Source organism: Pithys albifrons, chromosome 17 (genome assembly GCF_047495875.1).
Source record: "Pithys albifrons albifrons isolate INPA30051 chromosome 17, PitAlb_v1, whole genome shotgun sequence".
NCBI classification, from domain to species: domain Eukaryota; kingdom Metazoa; phylum Chordata; class Aves; order Passeriformes; family Thamnophilidae; genus Pithys; species Pithys albifrons.
The window spans coordinates 8,706,277-8,733,132 of record NC_092474.1 but is presented as its reverse complement, the minus strand read 5'-3'; the positions used below and the strand labels follow the sequence as shown (position 1 = coordinate 8,733,132).

Sequence of the window (26,856 nt, the reverse complement as noted above, 5' to 3'; positions counted from 1 at the left end):
TGTGTGCAGCCGAGCCTGTGTCTGAAGTCAGTGGCTTGTGTGTAGGATCCTGGTATCGAGATGTAGGGAGGTGTGGGAGCTCTGTTTGGGAGTGCTTTGCAGCTGTGTGTTGATGTTGTTGCTGATGTAGAAATGGAAATACATGGTGACAGGAGATACACATTACTTTAAAGGTATTGTGCATTCACCTAAGGAGTTTCCTGGGAAAGAAAGAAATATATAAACAGGTTCAGAATTATGAGTGTCTTCCCTCAGTCTAAGGAGCGCATGTGGATCTGTATAAAGGTGTATGTGTTGTATTTAAAGTGCACCCAGCAAGCGTGGCAGTGTTGGGGATCCAAGAATGAGCATCTGGTCATAAGTTGTTAAGAATATTTGGCCAAGTCCAGGGGGAAAGCTTTGTCTTACTAGTAGTTACCAGCTGTGGTCTCCAGAACAGCTCAGAGGCCTTGCAAAGGCTGAGAACATGATCATGGTGAGGGGGTACAATGCTGTTGGCAGTCACAGACCAGACTGTGGCATTGGGTGGGTTTGATTGTAGCCAGGAGCCAGAGTGTGGTGGTGTAGCCCAGCACCCAGCAGCACGAGGTCAGGGCAGCTGTGTTGTTTGTGAGTCCTTGTGCTGGGTTGGTGATGGCACTGCTGTCCCTCTCTCCTGCAGGCACAAGGTCAGGGCAGTGGTGTTCTCTGTGCTGGGTTGGTGATGGCACTGCTGTCCCTCTCTCCTGCAGGCACAAGGTCAGGGCAGTGGTGTTCTCTGTGCTGGGTTGGTGATGGCACTGCTGTCCCTCTCTCCTGCAGGCATACTTCCGGCAGGGCGTGGCCCTGCAGTACCTGGGACGCCACGCAGATGCTCTGGCCGCATTCGCGTCGGGGCTGGCACAGGACCCCAAGAGCCTCCAGCTGCTGGTTGGCATGGTCGAGGCCGCCATGAAGTCTCCCATGCGAGGTAAGCACGGGGAGTTCCTCAGGGTAGTCACCTGCTGCTGAGGGACCCAGAGGTGCAAGTTTCAGTCCCTGGGTGGCTGAGAACTTCTGAGGATGGGAGAACCGGGAGGCCTGAAGGGAAAGATTTCAAGATTCGGCTTCTCTGCTGAGTCAGGAAAATGCTGAGAACAGAGCCTAAAGTTGCAGGAGGAACAGAAACTATCCTTCTGATTGAGTGGGATAGCAAGATGGTGATAGCCCTCTTGAGGAGCATTGAAGATGAACTGGGTCTGTACAGCAGTTCCCATGGAGTCCTGACTCTTTTGTCTTTTCTCCAGTATCAGTGCAGACGGAGGTGTGTGCTGCTCTGGCCCTGGCTGTGCTGTTACTGAAACAACTTCCCACAACATTTTGGTGCCTGACTGCTGGGAACAGGGCATCTCAATGCTCCAGGCCAGCGTCAGCCCAGAAGAGCACATCAGCAGCTCTTCTGTGGTACTAATGTCTCTCAAAACACAGCATTCCAGAAGGAAAAAAGGCTGCTGTGCTAATTCCCTTCTGTTTGGGCAGTGTTTGAAATCACAGAGACATTGAAGCCATATGAGCTGCACAGTGTTTTGCCTCTTTCATAATGTCCCCGTTTCCAGGATTTTTCTCTCTAGAGGAAGGAGGTCGTCTCCTCTTCGCTCTGTTTCTCTTGCAGGCTTCATGTTGCAATGTCCTAATGCTGTTACACAGGAGGGAACATGACAATTCTCATCCTCAGCAGATGGTGTAGGGGGCTGCAGGGCTTAGAAGCAAAGAAGCACTGAAGTGAAAAAATATTCTTGTCAGTGTTTCCTTTTTTTGCAGTGTTTTTCTCCATCCTCCAGAATCAATTCATCTGGAAGATTCTGTCCTATATAGCAATTACCTTGTGAGGGTAATTTCATTTACTACCCAAAGGTACTGAGGCTGGTGCATAGAATGCAGGTGATGTGGTATTCTGTGTGGGCATCCCCAAAGTTGGCTGACTGCTTTCTCACCTATTGCCCCACAGCTGTACATCAGCTGTGCTCCCTGCTGCAGTTAGACCAGGTGCAGGTTGTGCAGGTCCAGTGCTGTCATTCCTAAGGAGCACCGTCTCCTGCAGCAGAGGGAGCAGCTTCTTTCTGTGGTTTTGGTCACCTCTCTTGGCATACATTTTGTGCTTGGGTATCTGGAGAGGCACAGATGTTCAGCTGAAAGTTTGTGCTGAAGGAGCAGAAACTGCAACAGTCTGAGACACTGCTGGTGGCCCATTTTCAGTGTCCTATAAAATTCCGCAGGTATTTTCTATATTCTCTCTTCTGTTATGCCAGGCCTCAGAGTTTGGTATGAGACTGCTCTACATACTTATGCTGCCTGCCTGAAGTGCTTTCTGTAAGGCTGACAGCAGCTTGCCAGGTATTCTGTCTTGATGTGCCAAATCTTGGTACCTTGGAGCCCCAAGCTCCCCTAATAAATTTTAGTTGCATTTGGACAGTCTGGCCCTAAATTCATGTATCACTTGGTTACAAAAAAACTAAGATGAGTTGTGAAGGTGGTTCCTGATGCAAATAACTTGGTTTGTTGAGTAACTTCCTTTGGTTTCATACTTCAGAGTCCCTGGAGCCCACCTACCAACAACTGCAGAAGATGAAACTGGACAAGAGTCCCTTTGTTGTGGTGTCTGTGATTGGCCAGGAGCTGCTGACTGCGGGCCACCACGGGGCCTCTGTGGTGGTGCTGGAGGCTGCCCTGAAGATTGGCACTTGCAGCCTGAAGCTGCGGGGCTCAGTGTTCTCTGCACTGAGCAGTGCATACTGGTCCCTTGGGAACACAGAGAAAAGCACTGGATACATGCAGCAGGACTTGGACGTAGCCAAGAGTTTAGGTAAGAATTCTCCTTTCACTCCTTGTGTGCTGAGTTGGGACAGGTGGAACAAAGCAAGAGCTGGATTAATGATCAGCATCACTCTGGAATGCTCAGGTTTCTGTGGGGTTTCATAAGCTGCTGAATTGAATCTGAAACTTCTGAGAGATGCATACTGCAGGTTTGTGCAGCTCTGTTTGCCTGCCTGTATGAAGGGGCAGACAAGCAATGAATGTGCTAGGCTTTTATATGGTCTTCTGATTACTTGGTGTGTCATGTATGTGGGAGCTGCTCTTACTCTCTGGGTAGACTTGTGCTCGGAACCTTACATGAGTCTTAAATGAAGCCATCTGTTTTTCCAAGAACTCAATGGACAAAGGTACTCGGTCTGAGATTCTGGGGCAGTAGCCAGGGAAGGAAAAAAAACAAGAATGAGACAGTGATGAACAAAGAGTGTTTAAAAAACAAACAAATTCAAAAATCCCTCTCGAGTACAGTGTATCCTGCACAACAGTGAGAGCATTCAGCTTCTCAGGGTGTTGTAGGAGAGCAGACGGTTGTGAGACAAAGGCCAGACTGTGCATGGGTGAAGGGCAATGCCCAAAGGCTCAAGCCAGGAGCACTCACTGAGCAGTGTGGGGACTGCTGTCATGAAGATGATCGTAGATGTTCCTTGTACAGCTGAGCTGAGCTGTGCTGCTGAATTGCTTTCTGGAGAAAGCTGGCATGCTCTGTCCTTGTTCCTGGGCCATTGACTGACCTTCGCAATGTCAGGCAAGGAATAAACAGGGAAGAATGGAAAATTGCCATGTGTTGGGTCAAAAAAGAAAGTAAAGCAATTCTAAAGATACGATCAATGGCAAGTGTAGAAGTTTCTGAAGGCCAGCAAAGAGGAAAGTTTGGCTGTGCAGAACTGTTCTGATGCTATTTGTCGTACCAGATCATCACTTGTACAGTGTGTTCCAGTGTTTTAGTGGGTGTTTCCAGCAGACCCTGTATTAGCTAACCTGTGTTCTATTTGCATGTGATACAGGTGACCAGACGGGAGAATGCCGAGCTTATGGTAATCTGGGCTCTGCATTCTTCTCCAAAGGAAATTACCGGGAGGCCCTTACTAACCACAGACATCAGCTGGTGCTTGCCATGAAGCTCAAGGACAGAGAGGTAGGAGGCTTATCAAATAACTTGAACTGGGAGTCAGCACTGTGTTTTCCAGACAGATACAAACATCTCAAAAAGCCTTATTTATTTGTCTGCCCTGTTTTGCTCCAAGAACTTGGAAGTTATTTTTCTTCCCAGATATTCACTTTCCTTTTGTTAAGGAAAGTCTTTGTACTGGTAGATACAATGTGTGTGTGCAAGGGTCAGGATGTTTGGTTTGTCCTTTTTTTTTTCCCATCTCCAGTCTCCATGGTGCTCTTAGCAGGTCCTTTCGTCTCCCTCTCCCTTTCCAACTGTGTTTCCATCATGCAGAGGCTCTGGGCCTCTGGGCACAGGGGGTAGAAGCTGCTGCTGGGTTGTGTCAGTCCCACATTGCTGCAGCAGAGCCCTTGCTGTCCTCAGTACTGCCTGTCCAGACTCTGTTAGGCTGCATCCTAAGTTGTGCCTATCCCAGACAAGAACCATGTCCCCAGTGTTTGCATAAAATAGCTTTGTGTAAACACCAGTGAAAAGGAAAAGAACCTGTGCAAACCTGAAAACAAATCCTTGTGTAGAGTGTAGATGTTGCCTGGACTGGATCTGCCTTGCCTTGCCCATTTGCCATCCAGCTCCTGAAACATCATGTTGGGCTCCCTGCCAGTGCAGGGGAGTGGGTTGCATGGGCTGAGCACAGGCTGTCCCAGGGGATTTCTGTCAGAGGTTCACTGTGTGGACAGAACCATATTTTAGTGCATGTTACAGGTACAAAACTTACCCCATCCTTCAGGGATTCCCCTCTAGTGTGGGGAAAAGTAGGGTTTGATGGGCACAAGGCAGGTGCAGGGAGGGGCTAGAGGGAGCAGGGCAGGTGAGAATTCATGTACGCACAAGTAGTATTGGGGGAGATCTAAAAACTGAGGAAGATCAGTTTCCCACTGGTAAGTCATGGAAAAAATCCACTTGAATTTGTTGAGTGCTTTACTGAAATACTATTTGGTAAGTTAAATATCAAGTAAGCCTTGGAGAAATGCATCTTTCAGTGGGTTGTGGAAGGACTGTAGCTGGGGGAGGGAGCTGTTAAGACCTTTTCTTGATTATTTTACCAGCTGGAAAACCTCCTGAATCACTCCTGATTTCCTTGTTTATGTTGTGCAGAGCAGAAAAGCTGTTACTCCTCACTGTTCTTACAGGTTTCTTGATCAAGGTCCCTGGTGCTGGTAACGGTGTATCCTGTGCCACTGCTGCTCTTCCATGGGGTTTGTGCAGCAGCAGATCCCCATTGCGGGGACTGGAGGAGCAGTAGAGCCCCAGGTGGGAGTGTTTCTCTGACTTCAGGCCACTGATCTAAACAGATCCCACTGGTCCATCAGGGGGGAGTTCAGGGGATGAGGGCTAATTGTGATAGTTCTCAGTTCATGACACATCTGGGCACATAATTAACAGTTATTGACAACAAATGACTACTTGGTTTAGCAGGAAAGCTGAGCTTCTTGGATTTCCTGTAGGATGTAACCACAGGAAATTAATTTGGCGCTTTCTGATGACATCATCTTAACCACAGAGCTTCCTCTGAACAAAGAGCTGTTTTTCTTGGCCTCCTTTGCAGACATTTTTATAATGCAAATGTTATAAAGTTGCAGTATGGCTGATGTGAATTCCACCAGAAGGGAATTTGGTGTGCAACTTTAATGAGGTAATTGTTTTACCTCTGACTGTACAGAAAATTGGCAGAGAAGGTAAAAAGTGCTCCTTTGTCTTGTATGGGTTACTGCTGTCTTTGGAGGGACTGTCAGGTTCTGAGGCTGCAGGTGTTTGTACCAGGGGCTCTGCTGGGTTGTGTCACTCATAAACTGAGAAGGGTCTGCCTGGAGTGTTGTGTGCCCTGCCCTGCGCAGGCCTGATGGAGGAGGCTGTCACTGAAGCAGGGAATCCTGTGAGCTGTTCACAGGGACTCAAGATTTTAAACGTTTCTCTTCCCTGACATAAGGAGTCTGGGCAGCTCCTGTTACAAGCACCGTATCATGCTGAGCACAGGCCGTGTGTCCAGGCATGCCATCTGCTCTTTCAGCCAGTGTGGGGAGAAGTTTGGGCTGTTCTGTGATACTTGTGTCCAGAGAGAGCATGGAGCAGGTGTAGCTGGAATTTTGACATACCTGTAGTGTCTCCAACAGAGACCTTGGGGGGGGTTTGGTCTGTGCCAACGAGGGAGAAGACTGGTTCTTAGGAGATGCTGTGAAGGGCACCATGAAACAGCCATCTCAGTTAAGGGATGGATTGGATTTTTTGACCAGGTGCAGTGTCTGGTCAAGAAATTCAGATCAGCTGATTCTCTGAGAACTCACCTTTGGGCATGTCTGTTGGCACTGGCTCCAACTAAGACCCACTCAATTCGTGCAGAAGTGGAAATAAAACTCCCCTGGGCTGGTGGGGCCCCTGGGTAAAGGGCCTGTATTCCTTCCAAAGCATTTAATTTAGAGAAGTACTGCTTGAGTGTTGGAGCTCTGAGGGCTGACAAGCAAAACTGGACAGGAAAGGGAAAGCTGTGGAGCCCCTTCTTGGGTCCAGTGTCCAAACCCTCACACAGACTGTGCTTGAATCCTGCCATGCAGAGGCCATGGACACCACAGGGACTCCACAGTGTAATGTCTCCCTCCTCTCCTGGGCCCTCAGACGCCTTCGATTACAGCCCTGCTGTTCAGAAATAGCAGGGCAGCACGGCAGGATCATAAACCAACCATCATGAAATGAATGCTTGTGTGACAGTGTGCTGCCAGCACAGAGCCTTTGGCAAGGATGCTACTGCCAGAAAGCCACTGGGTGCTGGCAGCTCCTGCCTGTTGGCTGGTGGGCACATTTGGAGCTGAACTGGGCCTTTCCTTAGGGTGCAGCATCTCTCTTTGCCAGGCAGGACTGAGCTGAAGGTGCTGGATGGGGAAGAGTATTGTCTGTGCCCCTGAACTTTCCCTGGGGTTGCCTCTTCTCTCAGGATTGTGGCTGAGGGAAGGGCAGAGAGTGGAGGACAGACTGACAGACTGTGTCAGTGCCATCTTGCCCCTGGGTTGACTTGAGATGCCCAGCAGCTTGCAGCAATCATTCCTGACCCACCTTTAAAGGGATTTCCCCACATCTTTCTCTAGAAGCAGCTGTTTGTGGGAGGAATAGGTGCAGACTTGCTGAGGCTCAGTGCCCTCCTGTTCCTCACTCTTTATGTCTGGGACTGCTGCCCCTGGACATCTCCGTGAGCACACATGGCTCTCAGAATTCTGTGCAGCCACCAGGTATGCTCAGTAACTGATATGAGCCAGGTTTCACTGTCTCACGATGCTTTTTAAAATGATTGCAGATGTGAGGCAGAGTTAATGTTTGCAGCTTCAGCAGATTTTGTTCAGAAATGCTGATGATTTTCAGGAGAAAGCATGATGTAGATAATAATTAGAACTGGGTGGTTAAGTGGCATAGAGGAAAGGTGTTTATTAAGCAGACTTTGGTGAATCTGCCATGTCACCTTACTGTGGCATATCTGTGAAGGTTCTTGTGTGGCAGGAGAAACATCAGAATGCAGAAATTCCTGTTGTAAAGAGAAACCATGGGCTCACAGCCCAGGAGACTCCAGAAGCTGTCTGGGTCCTCTGCTTCCTGCTGCAGAGGGCATTTCCATGGAGCTGACAGAGACCACCAGTCACTGTACATCTCTGGAGGAGAAGCATTCGAGAACATGGTTACTGGGGCAGACATAATCCCTGCGTGGATTCAGTTGGGAATTTGCACATTCTGCAACTGTCTGAACATACTTTGTAAGCAGCTCAGCCACTGGTGGTTATTTAGGTTTGTAGTTCTGGCAGTTTTTCCCAGTCCTCTTCAAAGCAATGAAACTCGGCATAAATCTCCTACATTTGGTAAACTACAGCTCCTTGCTGTGCAAGTCAAAGATCAAATTTCACCTTGTTTGCAGGAGATGCAGAAGGAAAGATAGATCATTCCTTTCTAAAGAAATCTGTAAATTCTGTAAAGCCAAGGTTTTCTGCCCCTTCCTGAAGTGAAGGGGAAATGCTTTCCAGGTGTCCCTCCTGCCCTGCTTTGTCTGTCAAGCCACATCTGAGTTGATAGCAGACCTCTAAGGATATTCAGCCTTTTCCCTGAACTTGTGTGAATTATGGTTTGAGGCAACAGAATGTGTTGTGGTTTTTTTTCTGTTCTGCTGAGTTAGATAAGAAAAATACTGGAACACAGTCTGAGTTGGAAGTGGCACAGCTGTCCTTCAGGAGTTCTTCCTAAAATAGAACCTGTGGGTCCTGTGGTGGTGAAGGCCAGGAGAACATGAGGAAAAGAGCATAACCCACTAAAGCAGGGCTCTGAGGATAGTACAGCAGAAACCCTTGTCCTTTGCTTCTAGAGAGGGTGGGGAGCCTCCCTGTCCCATACCTGTTCAGGCTGGTGTAGGAGCTGAGGGAAAGGCTGTTCATTGTCACTGATTCAGTCCCTGCAGCCATACCTGAGCCGCCTGGCTTCAGTGACATGGCATTACCTCATGCTGTGCGTTCTCTTGGCTTGGCATGGCTCAGGCCATCTTGGAAGACTTCAGGGTACACCAGCTCACTGAAGCCGAGTAAAAGGCCTGTGACTTCTCTTGTGTGCTGGGAGGCACAGGCTGGTTGGGCACTGTCCTGTTCTCTGCAGAATTCAGCTTTGTATGGGTTCACATGTGTAGCAGTTGGCCTTTTCCATTGCATCCAAGTGGCTTTCAGGTGTTTTAAAATAGAGTTTCTCATAGGGTAAACTTCATCTCTTTCTCACTGTAAATCCTGAAGTGATCCTCAGCTGGCCACTTGTGTCCTCAGTCGTGCTCCTTGTCATCAGTGTTGGGTGGAGCGTGGGAATCCTGCCCATTCCCAAGCTGTGGCTCCAGGGAACCCACGACAGTGGCCCTGCCCAGGGGACTGTGTGGCTCTTGGCTGTATGAAGAGGTGGCCTGGCCCTGGGGCTGCCACAGTTTTCAGAAAGGAAAAATGGGAAAATCTTATGACCGCAGTTACTTTGCTATATTTGCAAACAATCTGGAAAATGAGGACAGGATATAAATACCTCACAAATGAGAACTGGAAAGAGTCTTCAGGCTAAGGCAGTTTGTCATGCATGAAAACATTGACTAAGATGTCAGAGACAGGCTGCGGAGGCAAAAGGAGGAAAGTGATGTTTGCTGCAGTGTCAGAGCTCTGCAGAAAACCAGCAGAGAAGGCACTTGCTGCTTTCTGCTTTTTTCTGGCCCTTTTCCTCTTCTGTAATGAAGCCACTGCTTCAAAATAATGTATTACATAGTTGTTTGCCAGAAGTGGATTTTCTGCTGCCTATAGCAGTATGAACAAGAAGGAGCAAGAGGAGAATTTACCTTATCTCTTATGGCTTTATCACATCTGACTGAAGTTCCAGAAGTAATAGGTTGAGGAGGGCTTTGCTAATTGCTATTCTGAACTAGTGGCTAATGCAGCCACTGCTAACAGAAGTGCAAAAATTATGAGTTTAGGGTGTATCAAACAGCAAACAGCTTCCTCTTCATGAGCTATTTTAAGGGAAGAGTTTGGAAATTACTTGAAAGCTTTTGTTAAGAAATAAGCATCTTTTTGTTACTGATCTCATCAGAGCATAAAGTGAGACATTCCATCTGTGTGTATGTCCTGCAGAGATCATGACTGGGCAGGTGTGTCTCCTGTTCTTGTGTCAGAAAACCCCTCAGTATCTTGTCAGACAGATGAAGCAGCAACAGGATCAGTGGGTGACTGTGGTGCCTTCTATTTTCTCAAACATTCTTAGGGCATGAGATTATGTCTTCAGCCTTGTTTCTCCATTACACCGTCTGTTTTTCTCTGGGACTCATTTAGGGATCTTTTGAATCCTGAAGGTACTTTCAAGAAATTGAAACAACCTGCTTCTTGGTTTAGCCTGTGTGTAATAAACAGCTTCCCAAATCCCTTGACGCTCTACACAGGATTCACAAACAACAGAATGGTCAGTCAGGCTCGAGCAAAAGGCTGTTCCCAATCTCTGCTCTCCAAAGAGGTGAGAGGCCAGTTTCGTTCCTTGGAACTCAGTGGAAAATGACCTACAGAAACCAGAATCTGATAAAAAGATCAGGCTCTTGCAGTTCCTGGGCTGGATACTTGCAGAAAGAAAGGGTCGCTTTTTGTGTGGAAGTTGTTGCCTCCTCTGAGCCCATCATGAAGCCGGGCATCACAGAGCCTTCCTGCTGATCTCGGACTGCTTTTAGTATGTGTTTTCAGTATCACTCTGGGGGAAGTTGCCAAAAGTCTCCCACTGCCCAGTGTGCAGCTCCAGCCCATGGTCTTCCAGTACTCAGAAATGGGTACAGTCCAGGTGCACCCTTGGCTGGATTGGCCGGTTTCCCAGCTGGCAGTGGAAAGCATGCAGCAGGACTTCCGAGGATCAGCCAGGAGGCTGAGCTTAAGGAGACAGAGGCTCCACAGGGCATCCAGCACATCTGCCCCATCGTGGCTGTGTTGGGACTCACTGTGGCTTGACTGTTTTGTGTTTTATGGGACATAAACTCCTTGCTCCAAAAGCAGTGTGGTCACCTTCAGGACTATGTAGGACCAAAGAGTGCTGGCATCACCAGGAGACCAGCACTGATGCTTTCCTGACTTTTGGAGGAATTTGCAAATCCTTCCAGAATTATTGCTTATTTTTTCCCGGACTTGAGGGTGATCTGATTTGTAGAACTGAAACCTCAGTACTGGCCACTTGCTGGGAGAATGTGGCTGAGCAGCTCAGGGCTGCTGAAGGAGGGCTGTGCAGCAGCCAAAGCACAGTTCAGTGAGACGGATGTAGATTGATTTTCCTGATTTCCTAAGAGGACAGAAGCTTTATTTTTATCCCATTGCTCTTGAAGTCTCAGGTTCTGCAAGTATTGTGATTTCAGCTTAATGAGAACTTGTGAGAGATTTGACTCAGCCTGGAGAGTATCTTCCTGGACACATCCTGCAGCATTGTTCAGTTCACTAAAGTTCAGTTTGTGTCTGGCCCAGATGTTCAGCTCTGTTGTTGGGCATCCAGAATTACAGACATGCACTTCCCAGTTCATATTGTTTCCATGAACACTCACGCTTCAAGCAGCTGATCTTTGAGGGGCCTCTGATTAACCATTGGGATTTGAAAATCTGACCCGGGATGTGGTTGTACATCAGAAACCTCATTGGAAGTGTGGTGCTCTGCTCTGCCTCACTGACTGCAGCCTCTCGGTGCACGTGGCAGTCTTGCTTCATTAGGGACCTGGGGCAAACTCTCCTTGCAGCCAGCTGCTGCATGAGTTCATTTGGGAATTGTGGGTCCTCCAGGACACTAGGATTGCATTACAGCTCAGACTGAACACCTGCATGGCCAAGAGTATGAGTTCAGTGTTGTGATCAATGTTAGTGCCTGACCATCAGCATTTGGATTTGTATCAGAGAGTATAAATTCTTTGCCTTTCTGTCTTTGGCAGATTTTTTAGAGTCAGCTTGACTGGATTCATACAGGTTGGTCTGGTTCAAATGTGATAGGATTAAGCAGAACAAAGGGAAATCTGACCAGTGCAGGAAATTTGGGAATGCACTAAAAGGCCATATGCTTTGTTTTGTTTGGACTTGTGACTCAAGAGGAAAATGTAATACTTCCTGAGGATCTCCTTTGAATGTCCCCATTTGACCTCCACAGCACATGGATTTTAGCTGAAAAAAATGCATCCTCCTGGTTTGACGTTCCTTTCGGAGTAACTGCAAAGCCCAGCATGCTGCTGAGGCCTGGACCTGCTGCAGTGAAAGAAATGAAGCAGAAAACTTGTGCAAGAGCTGCAGCTGCAGGAGCAGCACTCTCTGGGTCTCCAGCAGGCCCACCTCAGCCACGGCTTTGCCACATGTCCTGAGTTTGTAGTGAGGAGCCGTCCAGCTTATGGAAAAGATTAGCAAGGATTGGCACAGGCCAACATGCTGCTATAGGAGCTGGAGCTTTGTTTGCCTGCACAAAGAGGTGGTCTGGGACCTGTGAGATCCAGTTTTGTGACTTGCTGACTTATTCTTCAGGATTAACTTTGACCAGGGGCATGAGTCACTCTTCAGTGTCACCACCATAGAGAAGCTTGTGGTTTTAAATGAGGGCTTCTTTTCTTACATCCCCACTAAACATGTCAAGTCAGCCATTCTCCCCTGAAAGTGATTGCACACAGGAGCCTTTCAGACTGTGTCCAGGAAGTGACCAAATTTGGGCTACTTGGGATAAAGATACATTAACCCCAGGAGATGCCCAGTCTCAATGCTGAGGTCTCCTTCAAACTGTTCCTGGGCTGGTATATTTTGGGTAACTTCTTTGTGGAATCAGTGGAGCACAGCAGGGCCCACCCAGAAAGGCAGCCCACTCCTCTCCAGCATCACATGGTGAGGGATGTTTCGCCAACTCCCACAGTGAATGTGAACAGACTGGTCAGTCTGAGTGACAGATTTACTCTTAAGAAATGGTGTGGCTAGTTACTGCTTCTGCTTTCCATCAAAACCCTGCTAACTTGGTCAAAACTATTTGCAGTTCTGTTAAGGGATTAGCTCAGGTTTTGTTTTATGAGTGTTGTAAGCAGAACTGGACACCTTGCTCCTAAACAATAATGGAGGAGATGGAGTGAATGGATCTTCAACTGGAGCAGCATTATTTTGATCTCCAAATGAGCATCTGAAAGTCGGTGTTCCATTTGAAGCCTTTGGTTTCAGGAAGAGTACTGACTGTGAACGGCTTGGCAGTTGAGCCATGGTGCTGTGTAGGTTTGCCTGGATTCATGTACTTTGTGTGATGCTTTTGCCGTGAAACAGGGAGAATGAGAAGTCCCTTGCTCATTTTAGAATGATTGTAGAGTGTTCTGTAGGTGTGCAGTCAGGTGAAGACTCATTTCAGTGTAACGTGATTAGGAAATGACCATTATCTGGCAAGAGCGAAATACGTAAGGAATGTATCTCTCCAAGTTGCAAGGTCCCTGTTAGTTGTCATTCTGTGATGCACATCTGCTTAACATCAGACTGCCGTATTCAGCTGAAGAACCTGATCTGACTTTTGCTCCCAAGAAAAAGAGAGCACTTAGGAACCTGTTTCAGAACTCCCTTCTGTGCCTAAGCTCAGTGGCAGAAGAATCTGCTTTCTATTATAGTGATAAATTGCTTAATTGGAGGGGTAAGCAACCCCCACTGTAAAATTTATCTTTGTCAGATGTATAAAGCATTGCTTTCTTTGCTAATGCAAAGCCCCCTAGTATGGAGCTGTAGTCTCCCATCACCCTGCTACCAAACAGACATCTGTGCTAGCAGAGCTGGAGTCCTGTTTCATGTGTCAGCCTTGTGCTCTCCCTTCCAAAATGGGCCTCTTCTGCTCGTGACATACGAATACCCCATCCCTCTTGTCCCAGTGCAGGAGCCTCTTGGGGTTCCCAGTGGGTCCTGTTATGTGGGAGATTTTATTAAATATATAGTGATGAATTTATCTTGTGGAATCCTATTCCTAACCCTGTGAAGTGAGTCATTGGAGTCCCCCAGCAGATGTTATCACAAATTGTTCTTAAACAGTGCTGTAAGGGCAAGCTCCCCTGACTCCTCAGTGCATAGAGCACTGATGGTTATCTTGCTGGAAATTGCTGTTGCACATACCAACCAGCCCCAGCCTGGGAAAGCCAGAAGTGCCACAGGCTCTGCTCATGCAGACTCCAAGAGGACTGAGAAGTGTTGCTCTAGATCAGGTAACAGTGGAACCTGCTCTAGAATAAAATATGAGGAGTGTTGGAGTGGAGGACACATCAGAGGTGGCCTTCCTGCTTTGTTCAGCTGTCTGTGTGAGCTGCAGCCCAGCCTCTGAAAACAGCCCCAGCTCTGTAATCAAGTTGGGCTGTTTCTTGTCAACTCTTCACCCTTCATTTTCTATTTCTCTTTTTTTTTCCTACTTACTTTTCTTTTCTGCTTCACTTGCCCTCCTCCTGCATCCTGGTTTCAGATGATCCAGTCCTGGACACTCGGGCACGTGAGCCAAGTGTCTTTGCATGCCCTGAGAATGGTTGCCAAGCTTACCCTTCATTCTAGGTCTTTACTGTGAGCCTCAGCATGCTCCTGGGCAAAGGCATCGGGAGGCCTGGATCCAGCCTCACTAATCTGAATTCTTATCATCTGCTTCCCATTCTAGGAGACATCCTAAAGATTTCTTCCCATGTGCAGTATGAGCAATCTCTGCTTCTGTCAAGTTTTTCTTGTGCACAGACAGGCTGAGATCTGCTGCTTTCCATTTATGCCTTTTTTCCCCAGCCATAGCCCATTAATATCATCCAAGTCTGTGCCTGCTGGCTCTCTTCCAGAGATCATCTCCTCAGCAATCTGCATGCATAGATGTCCACTTTTTTTTTTAGCAGCCCTAGGAGACACCAGATTTCACTGACTCCTTGTTTTTCAGAAAGACATTTCCATTCTCTTCCTGTGAATACCAGAATTGGTGCTGCTGCTAGTGGCCAGTCTTTCAGGACTGTTTGAGGCTAGATCAGTTTTGATTGCATTGGGCCAGGTTTGGCTTTGCCAGTGGTGCTGCTGGATTGTTCTGCAGCAGCAGGCATGTTGCTCCCCAGGAGGACAAAGGGAGCTCCAATGCACTTTGAGGCCTGTAGTGAGCCCCACTCAGTATTTGGGTCTGGGCTTGAGCAAGATGGTGCATGTGTCTGTTTTTTTCAGTTTTTTGTCGTAGTGAGGTTGCAAGTGACTCAGTACTCTGTGTGTATTAACATACATGAAGATTTGTGTAAAAATGGATTAAAATTCAGAGCATCAATTTTTATGTTGGTTTTGTAGCAGCCTCCAAACAGGCCCCCTCAGACCCCGTAAGAGCTTTCCTCACCAGTGTCAGCTGACAAGTTATATATATCACTGTGCTGCTCAAGAGCTGGCCCAGGGCCAAAGCACCTCGAGGCTGTGGCCAGTCCGACCAGTATGGGGCAGGACCACCTTCCCAGCTGTGCCTGTGTGTGCACTGGGAGCAGCTGGTGCAGCCTGCACCGAGGAGGGCCTGGGGCTGCTGCCAGTGCTGCCTGCCAGGAGCTGCAGCCCTTGGCCAGCTGCTGCCCTCACCCTGATGGCTCCTTCTGAAGGTCTAGAACTGGGGCACAGCAGCCGCTGAGTAGCAGAGGAGGGGTCATGGAGGTGTTGGGGTCAGGACACTGGAGTGAAAAGCCTTTGCTGAGGCAGCAGGTGTGTGTTGGGCAGGAGGAACATACTCCTGCCCTTGGCTCTTTACCCTGCTGCTTGGCTGGGTGCTCTGGCTCTGCCAGGTGGAAGGCAGGCCTGTGTCCTAGGAGATGCAGTGGGCAAAAGAATCTGGTTCTCAGATAATTTGTCTTGTCAAATACAGCTGTTTCTTGGTGGTAAGTCCTTGGGTTTTCGAAGAGCTTTATTTAGGTATGATGTGCCCAAGGGACAGAGGCTCCAGCTCCTGAAATCCTGTTATCTTTGCTGCAGTCCCGAGATTGTGTGGGGCTCAGGACCCTGGTGCTGCACAACAGGAACTGCGCTCTTTGGAGTGCGGTGTGCTTGGCCAGGCAGAGGTATGTGAGGATGTTGGTGACTGCACTGGCCTACTGGTGCTGCAAGAGAGGCTGTAGAGGTGTCTCCCTCCTCCCAGCTGAGTGCTGGCTGCAAGTGTGTCAGTTTTCCAGCAGCAGGTATTCAATGACTGTTTAGCCTGGAGAGAAGAGGCTGCAGCATCCTCGTGGTGGCTCAGCCTGCAGCCTGGCTATGTTCAGTTGTGCATTCTTCTTCTGTCTCTGGCACTCCTTTGACCTCAGTCCACAGGAGCCTGGTGCTTTGACGTGAACTTAGGCATGAAGAGTGGGACTGAGCAGGCTTTTGTTTGCAGTGTTCTCTGCAGGTTAATACCATCATTCATCTGCTTTCTAAGAGCTACCATATACAGGATTGTTTGCCGAGTTAGCAGGACCTGGTGCGGGTGTTACAGGAATCACGAGAGGTGACCTGAGGTGTGGCTGCCCGTGGGGGAGGCACTGCTCTGTGGGCAGCTCGGATTGGTCCTGGAGTGCAGTTTTCTGCAGCAATCACTGTCTCTGTCTCCTCAGTAGACTGCATCTCTGTGGTGCCATCCTTCCGCTCTGCCAGGTACACACACACTTCACGCTTCAGAGAAAGAGGTAGCACAAGTCATGTCTACCTGACTCAACCCCATCCATTCCTGTTGCCGCCACCTTAGCTGCCCTGAGAACTGTGGAGAGCAGGGTTTTTAGCTGGTAGTCACATTCTTCCTTCAGGATGACCTCTTGTGGTTTTGATTTGTAAGTTGTTTCCATGAATGCTTGTACTCACGTTGCCTCTCTTGCCCCTGCAGGCAGCATCCTCGGCGCTGAGCAGCCTGGGCCACGTGTACACAGCCATCGGGGACTACCCCAACGCGCTGGCCAGCCACAAGCAGTGTGTCCTCCTTGCCAAGCAGTCCAAAGACGAACTCTCTGAGGCACGGGAGCTGGGCAACATGGGAGCAGTGTACATTGCGATGGGGGATTTTGAAAACGCAGTGCAGTGCCATGAACAACATCTGAAGATCGCCAAGGAGCTGGGGAACAAGCGGGAGGAAGCTCGAGCCTACAGCAACCTGGGCAGTGCTTACCACTACCACAGGAACTTTGACAAAGCCATGTCCTACCACAACTATGTGTTGGAGTTGGCCCAGGAGCTGGCTGAGAAGTCCATTGAGATGCGAGCTTATGCTGGCCTGGGCCATGCAGCTCGATGTATGCAGGACCTGGAGAGGGCTAAGCAGTACCACGAAGAACAGTTGCACATTGCTGAGAGCCTGCAGGACCGAGCTGCTGAGGGCAGAGCCTCCTCCAATCTAGGTGAGGTCCCGACATGAAGCAGAATTTGTCAGGGATTACCGAGGCTATCAGAGCTGCTGCCAGGATGCAGGAGGTCTGTCTTAGTAAATTAAACAGGCCCTTGGCACATTGTGTGCTGCTGTAATGTATTCCATCTTCAATTATTAAATTCCTCAGAAAGGCACTAGAAAGCACAAACTCATAGCATAAGGGAAATGAAAAGATGAAATGCATTTGAGGAGCTCTTCAGGAGTCAGAAATAAATGTAATTCTTGCACTAAGGCAAGAAGTGACACAGTTTATTACCTGGCCATTTTTTTTGGGAGCTTGTCAGCTGGATATCTTGATATATTGCTGCCTTGGAAGTTGGGAGACATATGGGTGAAATCCTATGTTTGCTCTCAGAATGTGCATATTGAAATACTAGAGTGTAGGAGTCTTATGTTCTCTTAAGGAGCAGCATTGGCATGCTGCTGGCAGGCTGGGAGGGACCGAGTTTCTTCCAAGTGAAGCCCATTCCTGCTGCTGCTTCACAGCACCAGATGTGGGAGAGACCAAGGACACGTTCCCATCTCTGCCATTGCTGTTGCAGTTGTGCTGCCAGTGTTCCAGCTGTCGCTCAGGATGTGTTCTCAGCTGGCTGGGAATGGCAGAGCAGGGCTGCTGCTGGGATAACAAAATGAGTATTTGCTGGCAGTCACTGAATCCCAGCTCTTGCAGGCTACCCTACACAGTAAATTAGCTCCTGTTTCTGCCAGGCAGTTGGCACTTGGTTCATTTGTAGATGCTAATTGTACTCTGATGTTATCAACAGCAGGTAATTGAAAAGAGCTTGAAGAATTACTTCATTCTCTTAGTAGCTGAGTTTTCAGGACCTGAATAAGAAGATAAGGGGAACTGGGGAAAACAAGAGTCCCAGCTTTTGACTTAGTGTTGCTAATCTCCTCCCTTACTAAAATTGGGGCAGATTTGTGAGGCAGGATAGGTTTGTGGGGTGAAAGTTCTTGTGGGCAGCTTAGCATGATAGAGCAGTGAGCATTGACAAGGCTTCTGTTACTGTAACAGCACACAACAGGCAGTAGGGCTGGGAGAGGAGGCCTTGCATGAGCAGCAAAGCACAAACTACATCCCCCATCTCTGCTCCAGTGTGGGGCCTGTCTTGGGGGAGTGCAGAGACATGAGAGATGCGCTGTGATAGTGGCACAGGACCTTGGGTTGTCCAGGCAGGGACAGGGCAAGGTGGGGTGATGGAACGCTGTCCTTGGCTGTGTTTGAGAACACTCTGGCTTCCCAGCTCAGTCAGGACTAAGGGAAAGCTCCTCTTGCTGTGAAGGTTAACTTGCTGTGTTTGGTTTCCAAAGGAGGCTGAGCAGAGTTCGCAGGCTGTTTTGGTGGCAGAGTTCATGGGCAATGGCATGGTGTGTTTGGCCGTGAGCACCTGTAAAATAGGGTGGATGTTCTCTGAGCAGTGCTGGCAAACCTCCAGAGAACAGAAGCATTTTCATCCACCTCCCTTCCAAAGCAATCGGTTTTTTTGTGGGGAATTGCCCCAGTTCTTTCTGAGCAAACCCCAAAAACTGAGGAAATGTAGTCTGGGGTAATGGAAGCTGTCACTTGGCTGTATTTTAGTTCCCTTCATGAGTGTGCTGATGAGCCATCTTGGGTTTTCTATGTTTTCTTGTCCTGTTTCTGTGAGCCCTTTGTTGCTGGGCAGACCACAGCTCATTTGCCAGAAGCAAGAGCCTGCTTTAAGTTCTGTAGTATTTCTCCTGATTGCCTGTTCAGTATAGTCTCTCTCTGTGCTACTCAGCATAAGAAGAAAACCTCGCAAACTGGTATAGAAATGTTAAGATGAGCTGGGCTGAGCAGTTTGCTGTCAGTGTTGTCACTCCCAGTGCTGCTGCTTGCTGGGTTTGCTTTGCCTCATCCCAGAAGGAAATGGTTATTGCTGCAAAAGGAAGCAGCTTGCTCTTAGTCCTCAGTCTTCATGGTACCTGCATGCAGTTTAAATTCTCACTGGCTCACTCCGTCAAGTTGGGACCAGAAAATAAATCTTAATGTCATTATTAATCTTTACTGCAGCTTTGGATTTAATGATTCTTTCATCATGTAATTCTACAAATTTTCTTTTTTTAAATAAGGGAGTTTTGTGCAGCAGAGAGTGTTTTTCTGTGTTGGATTTAAGCCTAAATATAACTTTCAGTTGGTATGCTGACTCAGCCACTCCCACTTTGTGTTACAGTAGTTCTTGTAGTGTCTGAGTGCAGGGTCTCACGTTTCAGCTGTTATTTGGCAATATTTTTTGTCTTCTCTGTCAGAGTTGTTATACTAGAGAAAGAGAACATGCAGTTCTTGTTGAGACTATTAACTGTTGTTTAAAATGCATCCAGTACCAATTAAAAAGTCTTAATTGTCTCTTTCATCTAATCCACATGCAAAACAAAACCTCATCAAAATAGCCATGCTGACAGGCCAAAATACGTATCTAGATGTGTGTTTCCAAGCCAGAATGTTAGCGTTGGCCTCTTTGCTGAAGCAACAGACATCTTCTGTTTGCATCTTCCTGATGCAGATGGAAAGCACCCCTAAGTGGGCAGACACAGACTGCAGTGGAGCTGGGCTGTGCAGGGCTCTGCAGAGACACACGCTGTGCTCTGGGCCGCCTGAGCAGAAGGTGATGGACTGAGGGCGAGGCACAAGCTGTCAGCCCTTCACAACAAGAGAAGGTGAAGTTTAGCCAGAAGTCTCAGTTTGTCAATCTCTGCAAAGCACCTGGTTTTTCCAAACACCCAGGCTTCACATGGAGACATGGCTTTCCAGCCTGTGCAGTTCCCATTGCAATGGAGAGAGGACACTTCACATTATTAACAGAACATAGTTTAAAGTCTCTCGGTGCTGCCTCTTTGCAGCTCCAGGAGAACTTCTGTAGCTGTCTTTGTGTCCCACCAAGTTGCCCAAAGGTGCCAGATATTTTCTCTTGAAGGGTTTGCAATTAGTGTCAGAACACATTTTCAGGGCCTCCTGCCATGCCTCCTGCACCTCCAGGCCTGTTCACGAGCGCTTGCAAAGTAGCCATGAGCATTATTGCCATGGTTTAATTGAAGCGTAGGTGGTACCATCAGCAGATTCAGAGCTCCTGTTCCCATGTCTCATAACAAGTGCAGGGTGATTTGATGGAAATTGAAAAGCAGATGCAAATTCTGTCTTGCTCATTGTGTTAAGTCTGAACTCTGAAGGCACCAGGTATCACTGATGGGACAAAAAAGCAATTTTATAAGGCCAAATTGTCCAGTTGTTGTGGTGAATGTGTGTTTCATGTGTAACATAAAGCCTTTCCCAGGATTTACTGGTTAGTAGCAAGGAGACAGTTTGTTTGGAAGGGCTGTGCCGTGTTGGCTGTGCCAAGGCCTCATCTGTCATGGTGCTCTGGGGAAGGGATGGGGCAGTCTTGTGTGGAGAGGCAGGAAAAGGGAGTGCTGGTGTGCAGGGAATGTGTTTGTTTAGCTCATTTCTGTTGTTTTTCAGGAATCATTCACCAGATGAAGGGTGACTACGACACTGCACTGCGACTGCACAAGACACACCTGTCCATAGCGCAGGAGCTGAGTGATTACGCTGCCCAGGGCCGGGCCTACGGCAACATGGGCAACGCCTACAATGCCCTTGGCATGTACGACCAGGCTGTCAAGTACCATCGCCAGGAGCTGCAGATCTCCATGGAAGTCAACGACCGTGCCTCCCAGGCGTCCACACACGGGAACTTGGCGGTGGCCTACCAGGCGCTGGGAGCCCACGACCGTGCTCTGCAGCACTACCAGAACCACCTCAACATTGCGCGGGAGCTGCGGGACATCCAGAGCGAGGCGCGGGCCCTCAGCAACCTGGGCAACTTCCACTGCTCGCGGGGAGAGTATGTGCAGGCAGCCCCCTACTACGAGCAGTACCTGCGCCTGTCCTCAGAGCTGCAGGACATGGAAGGGGAGGGGAAGGTTTGCCATAACCTTGGCTATGCCCATTATTGCCTCGGGAACTATGAGGAGGCTGTTAAGTACTACGAGCAGGATCTTGCCTTAGCAAAGGACCTGCATGACAAGCTGAGCCAAGCCAAAGCCTATTGCAACCTGGGCCTGGCCTTCAAAGCCTTGATGGACTTCAACAAAGCAGAGGAGTGTCAAAAGTACCTCTTGTCCCTGGCACAGTCTCTGAACAATTCCCAGGCCAAATTCCGAGCCCTGGGGAACTTGGGGGATATTTTTGTCTGTAAAAGAGACATACATGGTGCAATAAAATTCTATGAGCAGCAGTTGAGCTTAGCCCATCATGCTAAAGACAGGAGGCTGGAAGCCACTGCCTATGCAGCCTTGGGCTCTGCGTACAGGATGATACAGAAGTGCGACAAGGCTTTAGGTTACCACACGCAGGAGCTGGAGGTGTACCAAGAGCTGGGGGATATGCCTGGTGAATGCAGAGCACATGGTCACCTTGCTGCAGTGTACATGTCACTTGGGAAGTACACCATGGCCTTCAAGTGCTATGAAGAACAGCTGGAGCTGGGGCAGAAGTTGAAGGACCCCAGCATCGAAGCCCAGGTCTATGGTAACATGGGCATTACCAAGATGAACATGAATGTCATGGAGGAAGCAATTGGCTACTTTGAACAACAGCTGGCCATGCTGCAGCAGCTCAGTGGGAATGAATCCGTGTTAGATCGGGGACGAGCATATGGGAACCTGGGAGATTGTTATGAGGCTCTGGGAGATTTTGAGGAAGCTATAAAGTATTATGAACAGTACCTGTCTGTGGCTCAAAGCTTGAACCGTATGCAAGATCAGGCAAAGGCCTACCGAGGCCTGGGCAGTGGGCACAGGTGAGGAGCTCTACATGTGTTCTAATGCCAGTCAAGTACAAGTACACATGGATGTGGTGTGTTACTTATGCAGTGTGTTTGGTGGCTGTTCAGACGCGCACAGAGATGTGGCACAGGAGCGAATTAGAGAGTCCTCTGAGTGCTGAGAACTGTGCTGCCAGCTTAAGTAATGAAGTTAATGTTGCTCTCTCTGGAGAAGAGGAAAGGTTTATGGGGTGGCAGGAGGAGGAGGTTGATTTGATGGTGCTGGAGATGTCTCCTGAGGGAGCGTTTGTCCCTGAAAGATTTGAGTTGGCCTCCAGGAAAAATGACAAAACTGGGAAAATAAACATTACTGTTTTCTTCCCTTGTAGGGCTATGGGAAGTTTGCAGCAGGCTCTGGTGTGCTTTGAGAAGAGGCTTGTAGTGGCACATGAGCTGGGGGAGGCATTTAACAAAGCCCAGGCCTATGGGGAGCTGGGCAGCCTGCACAGCCAGCTGGGGAACTACGAGCAAGCCATCTCGTGCCTGGAGCGGCAGCTGAACATCGCACGGGAGATGAAGGACCGAGCCCTGGAGAGCGACGCTGCCTGTGGCCTTGGGGGGGTCTACCAGCACATGGGCGAGTACGAGACTGCCCTGCAGTACCACCAGCTGGACCTGCAGATCGCTGAGGAGACCAACAATGCCGCTGGCCAGGGCCGGGCCTATGGCAATCTGGGGCTGACCTACGAGTCCTTGGGCACCTACGAGAGGGCAGTGGTTTATCAGGAGCAGCACCTTAGCATTGCAGCACAAATGAATGACCTTGTAGCCAAAACTGTGTCTTACAGCAGCCTGGGGAGGACTCATCATGCGTTACAGAACTACTCTCAGGCTGTGATGTATCTGCAGGAAGGTGAGAGGCTTAGTTACACAACAGAGCATGCAGTGGTGGGGTTAAAGGGGTGGAGGGGAAACCTGAAGACATGGAGAGGTGAAATACTGTGAGCATGGCACTAAGAAGATGTGCTTGATAGTGGCCTTTCATGCAGAAGCTCCTGCAGACATCCATAGCTACTGCTGAGCATCTGTGTGAGTAGCTGTCCGAGGGGCTGCTGAGGTCAGCATGCCATCTCCATTGGAGCTGTCCTGTAGACAAAGCACGATCTGTGCCTTCCTGGGGACATCTTGGCTGCCGTAGAGCATGAATTTAGACTACTCGGCAGTCTCTGTGTAAAGCTCATTTGTGCCTGAGCCCAGAAGTTGTAAAACTTCTCTATAAACAGCACTGCATTCCAGGAACTGACTCTGGGAAAACCACAGGGGATCTCTGATTCTGAGAGGTTTCAAACTCAAACAGATGTATGCCATGTTGGTAGCCACCTGGCTTTTCCTTCTGTGTTGTCCTGGGAGTGAGACCAAGTGGGTCAGTGTCCTCTCAACCCTGAGTGAAAACAAGTGGTGTTTGATAGGGAGGTGAGAGAGGTTCAGCCCAGGGTGTCTGGAAGCCGCTGCTGAGCGCTGGGTCAGCACTGGCCTGGGAGTTGTGCTGGTGCAAGGGGTTCCAGCTGATCAGGGTGTGGTCTGTGATGGAGCAGATGAGCAGTGCAGCTGAAATGTATGAAGATGGACTCAGAAGGATTTATTACATCAGTCTGGTTTTCCTGAAACTGACCTTGGCAGGATTCCAGCATGCTGTTGGAAGAGGAGAAATGAAACCCAGCTCTTTCTCCTGGTGTGCTGCAGAATTCCTGCAAAGCCTGGGAGTGCTGGCTGCTGCTGCCTTGCATGGTGACAGCCAGGGCCCTGCTCCCCAAGCCAGGGGAAATCTGAGGTGCCTCAGAGGAGGTGTCCCTGTTGTCAGCGGAGGCCATGAGGGTGAGAGGTTTGGAACTTGGTGGAAGCCGGGACAACACAGAATGTGCTGCTGGAAATGAAACGAGTTCCAGGTCATTCAGGCCAGGCCCCTGCCCTCTGCTCTGGCTCAGCACATAAACCATGCAGAGACTGCCAGAAGGCTGGGGAGAGCTGATAGGAAATGAGCCAGTAATGTGTGAAGAGGCATCTTTCCTGGCAGTGTTTGGCAGCTCTGTGTGGTTATGTTTATTTGTGCAGCTTTTAGAAAAAGTTAAACTTTCTGATAGGGGGTGGCACTTCTCATGAGGAGGTCTGGGTCCATGGAAATATCTGTCTTGCTGAGGCATCTCTCGCAGTGGTGCCATTGCGAGGGCTGGAAGCAGCTGCCTGGCACTGGCACTGTCCTCACATCCCAGCATGGGCAGCTCCATAGCTGTCCCTGCAGAGGAGCCCTGCGGGACTGAGGCCACAGCCTGCCAGGTTGCCACAGCCCCTTCTCCCCTCTGGCACTCTCTCACTGACTCCTTTCCAGGACTGAGGCTGGCAGAGCAGCTGGGACGCAGAGAAGATGAAGCAAAAATCCGTCACGGCCTTGGCCTCTCGCTGTGGGCCAGTGGGAACCTGGAGGAGTCCCAGCACCAGGTATACCATGGCCTGCCCTGTGCTGAGGGGTTTGTGGCATCCCTGCCCTTCGGGTCAGTCATTCGTGTCCTCAGGGAAGGAAATGTGTGTTGTGTCCCAGGGAGGGTCTGAGCCAGACCTCCCCTGCTTCAGGGGATGTTGGCCCTGGATCCTCCTACTTTCCCAGCCAGTGCTTTGTGCTGTGTCTAAGGAAATCACTGTGGCTGTTTTCCCTCCCAGCTCTACCGGGCCTCTGCACTGTTTGAAACCATCCGACACGAGGTGCAGCTGAGCACAGATTACAAGCTGTCCCTCTTTGACCTGCAGACATCCTCCTATCAGGCCCTGCAGCGAGTGCTTGTCAGTCTGGGTAAGAGATGCGTTCAGATGCTGAGGCTGAATTGAGGCTCATGCCAAGAGTTGAAGGGAGGCAGTTCACAATTTGTCCTTCGTTCCTCAGCTATCCAGCACAGCCTTGCTGGGTGTCTGGCTTTTCATTTTGGGCACCTTTGGCTCTTCTTCCTTGCTTCCTCCATTGATTTGCCTTTCTGTGACTTGTTGTGCTATTGCTTGCAGCAAAGATGATCTGTGAGACTGTGTTCCATACAGAGGCTGCTCTTTTGGGAAATACATGATGCTGCTTCCCTGGGTTTCATTTGGGATTTGGAAAGCAGCTGTCCCTGTCCCTGTCCCTGTCCCTGGACACGGCACTGCAGACCACACTTGTCAGGTCTGAGAGATGGTTTTGTCTTTTTAGGTCACCACGATGAGGCATTGGCAGTAGCAGAGAGAGGACGAACGAGGGCCTTCGCTGACCTGCTCGTGGAGCGTCAGACTGGGCAGCAGGACTCGGATCCCTATTCTCCAGTGACCCTTGACCAGGTCCTGGAGACTGTGAATGGCCAAAGGGGACTTGTTCTCTACTACTCACTGGCTGCAGGTTATCTGTACAGCTGGCTGCTGGCTCCTGGGGCAGGTGAGATCCTTTGTGGACATGAGAGCCTGTGAACAGGCCTTGCAAAGGGGGCATTGTGCTGTTTGTAGCTAGAAATGAATTTGGAACCAGGGTGAATGTAGGAGAGAAATTATTTCTGTCTAGTACCTTAAGGCAGAATAGACTAGAACTATGGCATAGCCACAGCAGCAATGACACAAGTGCTTATTATTCAGAGCTTTGATGTTCACCTGGAGATGGAAATGTTTCACGTGTTTAATATTTCTATTCTTCAGCCTCCCTCTGTATATTTCCCACAGGGCAGAGCAGAGCAGTAATGAGATTCCAATTGTGTTGGCTTTATGAGAATCCTCTATACATAAGAATCCATACTTTAGTTATATTTTATGCTTTATCCTTCCAAAAGCTTTTGACGTTTATTCAGTGAAGTGGATTGCAGAAAACAGAAGGGCATCCCCAGTTTCTGATACGCCATTGAACTGCCTGATCCTCACATGAATGTGGAAACACTTACCACAGAGCAGAAAGGAGGATTAATTTGAAGAGGATTGATTTTTGCAGGCAGCTGTTGTTCATTATCTAATAAAGTGATGACTGTAAATTTTGACGAGTTCTTTCTGGATATAATTTAATAATTGCAGCCCTTCACCATGACAAAGAGATAAAAAGCACTATTTAGATTGCACGAAAAATGATTCTGGAAGGGAAACAAACACTCACACATGCCTGACTTAGATGGTTTGACAGAGTTTGTAAGAGACACTTTGGGGGACATTTTGCAATGTTGCATGTCTGAGTGTAGGAAGGAGTGGTCCTGCTGTGCATCCAGTCACTAATTGGCTCTTCAGTCGTGCAGTTTGCGTGATAAAATGCCAGTAATTCTACAGTAGCACCATCAAGGTGAGTTTAGTAAAATGTGGATCAAGTGTAGGGTTTGCCACTGGGCTTCATCATCAGTCTCTTACTTGCCCAAAGTGAGTATTGTAGAAAAGCAGTTGCAGTCTTTGAATCTGTGGGTTGGTGACTGCCTCTTTGAAGGTTCTGTCAGGTGATGGGAAGGAGAGGAGCTGTGGTGCTTCAGGAGTTCAGCTCAAGAAGCTTTGCTGGGAGCTCTTCAGTAGTGACTCTGGCTCAGCCATGGTGACCTCTTCTTGTTTGTTGACACAGAGAGCAGCTTCAGTGGCAGCCCAGGGTCCTTATTGTCCCACTGAGGGGGAACCCTCAGAGCCTCTTGGCTATTTCTGTGTTTGCCCGGGGAGGAGTTGCTTTATTCTTTGTTCCTCCACTCTTCCTAACTGGTTTTATAATTGATGCTGCCAAGGCATCCAGAGCAGCCTTTTACTGTTGATCACAGGCTACAGAATTAATTATATCAGGAAGGATAGACCAGTCTGAGGGAGAAAGGTTTTATCTGCACTAGTAGTTGAATTATCAGCAAAATGGTAAGTGGCCTCTGTCTGGTTTATTCACTGTGAAATGCTATCTTTTAATAATTTACTGTGCTTTAAACAATCTTCGTTCTTTTTATAGAATCTATTTTCATGTGTGTGAGTGAAATGAGAAATCTCTGTGAGATGTGAGGATGTTCTGCTGTAGTAGCAACACTCCTATTCAGCATTTGAGCCTTGTGTGTTAACTTACTGTTGTCAGAGGCTGTTCATAGGTATTTTTTATGTGCATCTTTTGAAATGTGAATTACTCTAGTAGGGGCTTGTATGGAAGATCTGATTTATAATTCATATGAGTGCTGCAGTAGTAAAGGCATTCTGAGCATTTTA

General features: G+C 48.7%; 1 protein-coding gene across 3 annotated transcripts in view; it reads left to right on the top strand.

Annotated features, from left to right (window-relative positions):
• Positions 1-26,856, top strand: part of TTC28 (tetratricopeptide repeat domain 28) — a 110,934-nt gene that overhangs the window by 60,467 nt on the left and 23,611 nt on the right. For all 3 annotated transcript variants that reach the window (XM_071572380.1, XM_071572379.1, XM_071572382.1), the window contains 9 exons: positions 802-949; positions 2,549-2,821; positions 3,834-3,964; positions 16,331-16,838; positions 20,343-21,684; positions 22,038-22,561; positions 24,035-24,144; positions 24,364-24,493; positions 24,881-25,099. In XM_071572380.1, coding sequence (XP_071428481.1) covers positions 802-949; positions 2,549-2,821; positions 3,834-3,964; positions 16,331-16,838; positions 20,343-21,684; positions 22,038-22,561; positions 24,035-24,144; positions 24,364-24,493; positions 24,881-25,099 — 3,385 coding nt within the window. The remainder of the gene's footprint in view (positions 1-801; positions 950-2,548; positions 2,822-3,833; positions 3,965-16,330; positions 16,839-20,342; positions 21,685-22,037; positions 22,562-24,034; positions 24,145-24,363; positions 24,494-24,880; positions 25,100-26,856) is intronic.